At 36.1% G+C, this 9,841-nt stretch overlaps 1 protein-coding gene across 1 annotated transcript; it reads right to left on the reverse strand.

The window, feature by feature from the left end:
• Positions 1-270: 270 nt before the first annotated feature.
• On the reverse strand, positions 271-8,904 carry LOC140237123 (phospholipase A2, minor isoenzyme-like). The gene is made up of 4 exons (XM_072317064.1): positions 8,820-8,904; positions 3,488-3,650; positions 2,192-2,334; positions 271-395 (listed from the first exon to the last, which is right to left on the reverse strand). Exons 1-4 carry the CDS (start codon positions 8,884-8,886, stop codon positions 271-273), a joined length of 498 nt encoding a protein of 165 aa, XP_072173165.1. The 5' UTR covers positions 8,887-8,904.
• Positions 8,905-9,841: the final 937 nt, after the last annotated feature.

Below are 9,841 nucleotides of genomic sequence, written 5' to 3' on the forward strand. Positions count from 1 at the left end.
TTTTTTTTAAATCAATTGTGATGTTTATGAAACGAGACGAAGGTACACTGTATGTGAAAAGCTAGTGCGCAAAACATTGTACATCGCACAAAAGGTCGCATGCAGGCATTTCAAAGACACTGTGCAAAAATATGCAGTAAAATGGGGAAATCAAAGGGTCACTGATGTTAGAGGGGGAAGGCAATTTTGTCAACATCCCCCGAAGCAATTGAGAAATAAAGCGAGTGGAAATAAAAAGATTTGAATGGTACCATGGAGATATTCCATTCATCAGCCTCGGCACAATTCCTTCCGATTCGGTTTTTTGAGCTCCGCATTGTATGGCGCTCGAGAGAAGCACAGCGATGCCTGTCGGTCACACTCGCACAACCCTTTAGAACACGATCCCTTCGAATCTGATGGATGAAGAAGCATAAATAGATGAATGTTAGTTGCAACAAAGACATATTTCAGATAAACACGAAGATCAGCAGTTAGAGAGAAAAGGCGTTGGCTCTGTATGTTAAAAATTCCGATGTGAAATGTCGGTGAAAAAAACAAACAGTATGAATAAATCTATTTAAAAACACAAGAGAAAAGAATTCAATTTAACGGTACGAAATCGGGGGGGGGGGGGGGACAGGGGGGCCAAAATTGAGTACAACAATGAAATTCCCGAGTTCATGCAAATAGAATACAGGAACTCCTTATCTAAATACATGATCAATAACTCAGTCGGAGGCAATGCTTGCCAGCAGTGTTTTTGCAATAACGATGAAATATAAGTTTCAACCATCGAAAGTATCAAAGTCTGGAATTTAGTCTGATGGAATATTAGCAACAGAATGAAACAAGGAGAGATTTAGACTTCAAATTACCACGGAGAATTATAATTTTGTTAGTGAGTGTAAACGCCATTGATATTCTTTGACTATTTCTAAAACATTTTAGATACTATGGGCTCCAAATATCTTTATGTCCAGCAATTAACACACTTAGGAGGAATGTTAATGTATTGCTTTATAGATAGATACCACCCCAAAAGAAAAAAAAATAAATGAATTCATCCTCCTAGTCCAGTCAAAGCATCAAACTATTTAAAAGATTTCAATCAAATCGGGCGTCAATTAGGCCCATTATAGATAAACTAAATTCCACATACCGAAAAAGAATGATGTACACGAACAGAATGAGTAGAATTTGCAATATGTGAAAAGCTTCTAAATCCCTCGTGGTAAATAGTGCATTAATTTAGTTGCTAATCATTACTGAGTTTTGTCTTTTAGCTAAAGGTCTGCTGTATGTAATATGCTGACTTCCCTGAAATTTAAGCCCATTTCTATAAGTTAATGAATGAGTGTTTCAGCTGTGGGCTTTTTCCAAGTCACATCGCATGTTCGATCTTTATCATGTCACACCACGTGAAACAGAAGAAACATGTCCAGAATGTGAACCTTACGCTTCCTGCTAATGTATAACATTTATTCGCTATCAAAAGCGCTATAATACCTGATTTGATGCCACGTCATGGCAGCGACATGCATGGCGAACTTGAAGCAATCACACACATACCTCCACTCTTTGTTTTTCCCTTCATGCTTTAATCCTATACAATTCATTCATTCGTTTTGAGGTTGGAACAACACGGGATAAAATTAGTAATAGAATGATTCCATATCGTACTGTATATTCCAAGACAAACCTGTGTCTCCTCCCCCGCCCCCCCCCCCACCCCCCACCCCCACCCCCTCCACCCCCTGGCTTTGGGAGCTCATTTCGGTAGATCACTGTAATGGGGGGACTTTTAATACATTTTCCGGAAATAGTTTTGATTAGGGGTAGCGCGTGCTTAGTGTCCACGTTTGGCTGACCTTTTTTTTTTCTCAGGACATTTCGCCACATGCGTTGTATGTACGCCACGCTGGTTTTGTACGTACACTGGCAGGCTTCCCGTCCACATGTCCATGATGGGGGGCGGGGTAATATTGATGGCATTCCTTTCCAAAAGCCTGTTGTAGGAGGTCAAAGCCCATTTCCGTCTCTAGAGCGGATATCTCTGGGAATCTGGGACATGCATAGGCCCTATGTGTATGGTTGATCGCCTGAGGTGGGGGAGGGGGGGGGGGGATTGGGAGGGAGCATGGACTCATTGAGATGAAGAAGAGGGAATACAGGCAAGTAAACTAATAACATCGACGCCATCACAACTTACGGCACTCGATCCAAAGTGCGCCCTCATAGATCCACCTGTTGGTCTTTTTAAACCGGTACGGCTGGAGATAGACATGGGCGAGGGATCGGCACGCCTTGGTTTCCAGAAGAAAGGTGTAGCAGTCATCATGAATCTTGCAGCACCTATACGATTATGAGGATGAATGTGATGATAATGACGAGAACAATTCCAGCATTGTCAGTCGTAAAAATGATTATTTCACTTCAATGATTATTTCGGTTCATTCATTCAGTCTTTTTCACCAAAGAATATAACATCCCATAATAGAATATTTTTATCAATATTTTTATGCTTCTAATATTCGCACTGTCTGAATCATTTAGAATATTCAAGTCACTTTGGATGATTTATTCTTTGTAAATAATATTATAGACATCAGAGAAGGGGAAAAACAGTCAATGAAGAAATTTAATTCAAACAAACACTGTGATTATGGACTGGCAGTATTTTGTCCGTGTTTGTTGTTTTTTAAGGGAACTTAGATTATCGCGACGAGGACGTTCACAGGAAAAAAAAAAAACACAACAACAACCTGTTCTGGGCATGCGCAAAATTGCTTATCAAAATTGATCACGCGTCGTTTGAATTTTCACTACGCGTTCTGGGTCATTCTTGCGACCGCTCAATTCACGACACCAGATATCTAGTTAATGCATTGATCATATGGGGGCGCCATTTTACTTTGTATGGGCTGCGTCTTTGCGAATTCTAAAGCTACTTTGCAACACTATGCGGGGGAGAATGGAGAATACGACCAACGCACTCGCAGTCCACAGGTCTTATTCTTATAATGATAATAATAATAATAATATTAATAACAATAATGACAATAACAATAATGATAACTTCATTTTGAGCACTCTTTTTTTTTTTTCTTGTGAAAATCTTCTATTTTGTCAGTTGATTTCCTTTATACAAGTGGAGAAATAAAACTTATTGAAACAGAAAATGAGCCATGGTTCCCCTCGATGTGTTTCAAAAGCGAGGTCTGCAAATAACAAGTACACCTAATAAAAGGCAAAGAAACATAACAGGCTGCAAACAGTTGAGTAACCTTAGGCAAAACACAAATGTTGTCGTAGCATCTCCTTTTTTTTTTAATGAGAATTCTTTTGTATATTTTATGGGTAACTTCTCACACATCTCAGCGCTTTCGAAAACCTACAGCGCTAGTTAGATTTACCCATAGAGCTGTATTTACATAGAGCTCTATGGATTTACCACATCTCGAAAGCTGCAGTGGGTTTGACGAAGATGGCGCTGTTTAGATCTCACCTGTCCACCCCATCCAAGACCTTCCCCCGGCCGCCGAACCCGCAGTAGCAACCATAATTATTGTAGTCGAAGGGCCAGCGTCCCGTCATGCACTTTATCATCAGGGCGAACTGGGGAAGTGAACGGGCAGCCCTGGAAAGGTGGCTTGCATCCTGGCTAATATCTTGCCAAAGGAGAAAAAAATACAGCAGGTCGCTATTACTATAATAGGAACATGTATGCATTCTTCTTGTCGACATACATGCATGTATTAGTTTCATACTTGTAGATAGACATGTTTATACACTCAGCAAAAGTAGAAAAAAAAACTTTTTCGAGTTAATATTTCGCATGGAATATTTTGATGAAAATCGATATATTATATACTATATTAAAGGTAATTTGATTTGCTATCAAACTAGTAGGTCAATATAAAGGGAAACATTACATATGAGTGAACACATTCATTAATGTCGTCCAAGGCACAAAAGTAAAAATTGCACAAATTGACATGTTGTCTTTCATTTGGAAATGCCCTTCAAGATAATAATAATAACATAAGACCAGTTCAACACAATGAGAGACATGAATGAAACAGCAAAAACATAATAATTTTTAAGTTTCTCTCTATCTCTTTATAACTCCAAACAAAATCAAACTGGAAAACTACTAACGGGGAAAATGAGAATTTTCTGTCACCTCAAACTTTAAATGACACAGGGAGTAAGGGCATAACGATGATTATTAGAATAATCAGTTTATCTGTTTTTCATTCTTTTTATTCAGTAATTTAAGGATATGGGCTCTATTAGACAGATTCAAGACCCAAATATCATTTACAATTTTCCTAATTTGAGAAATCAGTTCTAATTTCTACCATTTTATTATATTGCTTCTCTCATTTCATTTGAATTGGATTTGACAGATTCTTCATTTTCTTCAATTATTTTTGCCTTTATTGATCTCTTGGGCTTCAAAGATATCACTGAGATAATGGATTAGTTGTTGCATCTTAAGTCATGTTTTTATTGTGTTACATTTGTCTTTTGTTCTTATTGTTTCATGGAAGAGCACTTACGCATGTATGACAGCTTTTAAATGTCTGCAATCTGCTATTTTGTGCCTTCGAAGAGAAAAACAAAAGTGTTCACTCATGCGTAATGTTTCCCTCTTTATTGACTAACTAGGTTGGTATCAAATTAAATTACCTTTCATATGGTATTACATAATACATTAACTTTTAACAAAATATTCTATGAGAAATATGAACTTAAAAAAGTGTTCACTTTCTATGTTACTTTCTTTTTGTGTTATCATACACACACACGCACACATATATATATATATATATATAGAGAGAGAGAGAGAGAGAGAGAGAAGGAGAGAGAGAGAGAGAATGCGAGAAGGGGTCCCGACCGTGTACAGCACCAGTGTAGCTCCTTCATTATTAATTCAGTGCGAGAAGAAGAGCATTCTTGGAGGTAGCTAGTGATCAACGTGTGTGTTTATTGCCGAGCTTTCGGTCTTGTTAGGACCTTCAACAGGGCTGTAATAATACAAAAATGACTCACTCGTATGGCTACACTTTTAACAATATAAATCTAACTAGCGTGAGTCTATAGTGACTATGTCATCAATGAATCCGGAGTAATATAACATAATACTATAATAATATACATATCATTGAATGCATTTCATAAAAGTATAATCATATCAAACTCGTGTTATTAATTGAAATGAGGGTATATAACAAAATCGTCAATTTAATATCTTCATGTTGTATATTATATAGCATAAGACTATAGTAATATAGAACTAAACATTTTCATGTTGTCGACAATAATACAGCATGTGGCAGCAGTGTAAGACGTAAGTGGCTATATAACGCAGTACAACAGCCACGCGTCGTCTTCTGGCTATCGAATAACAATAACATAAATAATACAAATAACATAACAAAACTATTCATTTATATATTATAAACCAAATATGACATGTGACAATGAGTGAAAAAGTGAAATCAAGACACCTCGGAGTACCATCATGCGGTGTTTTTTATTGTTGTTGCTAAAATGTACCGAAAGTAGACTTATAAACACAGATCTTCAAGCTCACAACATAAGTCAAGCGACAAAGTCGTTGACAGTTTCCAAATACAATTTTAAGCTCGACTGAAATGATACAGCTAATGCTCATTTCAAATAAAAAAGGAAAGAAATTTACATCGACAAAATTGAAAAAACAAAAAACAAAACTCCAAAAACACTTATGATAACATATGCATTAACCGATGTCAACGCTCTAATGTACCGCAAAAGCTCAAAACACACTTATTGAATCTCTGTATATAAGAGTGTCAAGATGACAGACATGTTCGTATCATTGCAAAAGTGCAGAACAAATATTCTGAACTCCATCTTGCCGTGTAAAAAAACATCAACAGATACTTTTGAGTCATTACATGGCACACGATATGGCTGCAGTACAGGCATAAACCAAGTAAATATATATGTCTAAATTCGGCTTTCTGTAGTTTGTCATACTTTTAAAGAGAATGATTATTGTGTTCAAAAGCATTTCTCCCCTTAAAGAGGTTAATGTTCCAAAAGAACGGCAAATATGTCTTTTACATAAGTCCCTGCCGCGCATTTTTTTTTTCAGTTTTACAGTTTCACCGAGTTTGCCTCATACAGAGTGCGTGGTGATGTGCGTGCATAATCATGTCCGTGTGGGCGTGAATGATTCTTGTTACATATTATGGAAACATTTGATTTTTGAGAATCAATGTATACGTGAGTCACGCTGAATGTTAATCAAGGATATATTTCCTTGGTGTTTTAAACACTCTGATCCGAACTTGCTCATCATTACCTTACATCAACGTCTTCGCTTATTATCGCTGGAAACCAAATGACAATCATGTCACTTGTATGTGATTATTGATGAGTGTTTAGTTCGAGTGGGTCATTAACTGTATGATGACTACAGTGCTATCATCATTGTAGTCCAATACCATCATTATTCATAATCATAATGAAAAAGAATAATAACTTATGATCTTGATTTTGAAGACATTATCTTGATCATGAGAATTATTATTTAACCATGAAAATAAAAAAGAGTATTGTAAAAACTTGAAAAAAAAAAAAGCCGCCACTTATTAACCACCGGGAATTATCAAGTCACTCCTTGGTACTTGTTCAGCTCGTTGCAATTGCCTTGCTCAGAATTTTGATTCAGAAATTGTCATTTTATTTTGCATAATAACTCCAGGCAAAAAGTCTTAAACGGTATTGTTCATCACTGGGAGCAGTGATTTATAAAATGTTCGAGTTTTCACACTTTATGCATATGTGTAGGTCACTTGTATCACAAAACATCCTACCATAAATATATATATATTTTTTTAAATCGCATTATAGTTTAAATGTAAGGAGATATTACTATTCTTCTGAATAAACCGTGATAACTGTAGACGGATCATTCTGGAAACAATTTTATTATAACTGTTACTCACAGTTTGAATATTTAACAATACTTAACATTGATTATACTGAATAAAATTTTTGCATTGGTTGTTTCTATCCCTAACTCACATTTTAGAACTATTTTGAAGCGCTAAAGCTGGGATTTTGTTTAATCTGTAAATGGTAATTAATGCCTTTAATCTAAACATGGGTTTTTGTGTTGTTTTTTTTTTTCATTCCGCATGCTCTTGTGGCTGATTCTATCTCTGTAGGTGTGACGGAAAGAACGCGAGTGTCCAGACAGGAACAGCTCATCTGCCTTTACAATGTGCCTTTACCACATTTTGCCATGCGCTATATAACCCCAGGCTATAGCCTAAGGTGCTTTACCATTGAAAGTTTCCATGTTTGGACAGATATTTCTTCTTCTTCTTCTTCTTCTTCTTCTTTTTTTTTTTTTTTTTTTTTTTTTGGGGGGGGGGGGTTACTCCTCTCGATGAAAGTCTTTCCAAAGCTGTCACATCTTGTTTCCATCATAGTGGATATATTGTTTATATTGCTTTCATTAAACTATTCATGATGCATTTTCTGCTATGACATCATCGCCCGTCACTGTAGCCCGCAATGTACATAAATGTAATATTTGTAAAAACTTTCATCTAACTAACACCCCTGTCACAATATTCATCTATCGTATTATATCTATATATGCAATCTATGTATCCAAGTTTATATTCTTATTCACTTCGATATGTTATTGTGTTTTGCTCTCTTGATAACCCATGGCATAGTTCTCTAAGGTTCTCAAAACTTGTTTGAAAAATTTGTAGTCCTACATTTTCTCTGGAAACTGTGTTCATCACAATCATTTGTTTTGCACCAACACTTACGTTTACTCTTTCTCTTTAAACGTTAAATGATGGTTATCACAATGTTGATAATGACTTTCTATAATTCATGATAATATTTCTTCGAAATGAATGTCTTAGTTCTAAGAGGGGAAAATAAAGTTACCATACACGTCTTTCTTTGCAATCGAATCTCATCCATGAGACTTTGTTTTGAGCCTTAATATTATAGATTCAACCATTATTATAAACCTCAGTCAACAGTTAAGCTATTTTTAGGATTAGTTAAGATGACAGCAGAAATACCCGGTTCAAACGAATCTGTAATAGTAGAAGAGTGATATTTTGATAATTTCTCACATTTTACTGATCTACTACTTTCAGTTTGCCGATTTTACCCCAAATGCCATACACGTTAAAGTAGATTCCCTCTCAAACAATATATCAACAACTTCAAAGTACCATTTCATATAGTTTTCTTAGCAGCCAGTGGTTAAGGTGATGTCACTGCGTGAAAACACGAGTGTACAGTAAGTTTTGATTCGAGGACACAGTTTCTCGCGTCTACACCTGCCTGTGGATATCAGTCAGTTATAGCTGTATTCTATTACTCTGAAACCCATGTAAGACCTTCATTTTAATTTTGTAACACTGTACATTGTAACACTGTTCTTCTTCTTCTTCTTCTTCTTCTTCTTCTTCTTCTTTTCTTCCCGTACTGTGCACAACCTCCTGAGAGTATACTCAACACCAATAGCAGCCACATCAGTTATCTAATGAATTTTGTTGCGAATGAATTTACAACGGCGGCACACGCCATTTATTTTAATAGCATTTGACAATTCTTGTCATAAATCCGTTTTATAATCATTTTGAATACACCATAGACACTTCACTCATTAGTCCCTTACATTAACTTCTGCGTACCGTCGTCTTATTTGACCAAAAAAAAATGTGGAATAAAGAAACATTTGTGAATAATTCTCAGGGTGTCAGTCATGTCTGTCGACAACGCACAATGCCGTAATGTCCACTTACCGTCTGCCACGTTCTCCACCGAATCAAGCGCCCACAACGGCTGACTGACCAGTAAGAGACCGTACATCACTGTCAGCTGAAATCCAGTCATTCCTGTCACAAGAAAACAAAAAGACAAAAAGACAAAAGGAAAAATAATGGGAAGCGTTACATTAACTAATATGCATGTATTAACAATGCGTGTGTATGTGTGAGTATAGTTGAGTTAAAAATGAAGGATATCAGACCTGCAATAAGCTAAATGTTGCCTAATTCAGCAATTGGGCCGTGAGATACATAAGTATCAAAGTAACACAAACAAATGCAATTTGAAACCATTCAAAAAGAACAAAAAAGCTAAGTTTGCCACAAAAAAAAATGGAGGCAAAGGCTTAGTAATGAATTTGAAATGACAGGTGTGAATTGCTCTTTGAAAAAATAATGATTTCTTCCGATAACGAATTACTACAATAACGATCCTGAATACTATTTAGTGGTTTTTGGAGATTAGTGATGGGGATGGACTTAAATAATTAAATTTTGGTGGCATGATGAGGTAAGTTATGAGAGGATGCATCCCCCTTCAATACGGACATACAAACTTTATTGTAACATCATCACAGAACATCTAAAAACTCACTGCATGGTTTCATAAATATTCAATATTCAATATTCAACTTTATTTAAATAACTCCATTGCAAAGCGCATTTGAACATGAATGGTGCATGGGTAATGCGCTACATAAGTATATTCTCATAATTGTCATTATCATCATTATTCAAGATTTTAGCCTTAAGAAGTAACGATTGCTTTTCCCAGCGAGGTATAGAGACAATCTACTCCTCACACTCTAACGAAGTTTGACAATTAAAACAGTGCCGCACAATTCTCAGAGCTCTGTGATCGTCTTAAGCGTTCAGGAAAACCATTCATCCAACTTCACGTGAAGAAGAAAGTGCTCCGCGTTGGGTTTATCGTGCATAACGAACCGTTATTTTCACGAATGATAGCATAATTACCACCAAAAAAAAAAATTATATCA

The sequence above is a fragment of the Diadema setosum genome, chromosome 13 (genome assembly GCF_964275005.1).
Source record: "Diadema setosum chromosome 13, eeDiaSeto1, whole genome shotgun sequence".
Taxonomy (NCBI): domain Eukaryota; kingdom Metazoa; phylum Echinodermata; class Echinoidea; order Diadematoida; family Diadematidae; genus Diadema; species Diadema setosum.

What these genes read in the sequence shown, in the direction of transcription:
- LOC140237123 (XM_072317064.1), bottom strand. Translation starts at nt 8,886, where the DNA reads ATGTACGGTCTCTTACTGGTCAGTCAGCCGTTGTGGGCGCTTGATTCG. An exon ending in GGTGGAGAACGTGGCAGACG is followed by an intron (nt 3,651 to 8,819) that starts GTAAGTGGACAT and finishes TCCTTTGGCAAG; the next exon opens with ATATTAGCCAGGATGCAAGC. An exon ending in GTCTTGGATGGGGTGGACAG is followed by an intron (nt 2,335 to 3,487) that starts GTGAGATCTAAA and finishes ATAATCGTATAG; the next exon opens with GTGCTGCAAGATTCATGATG.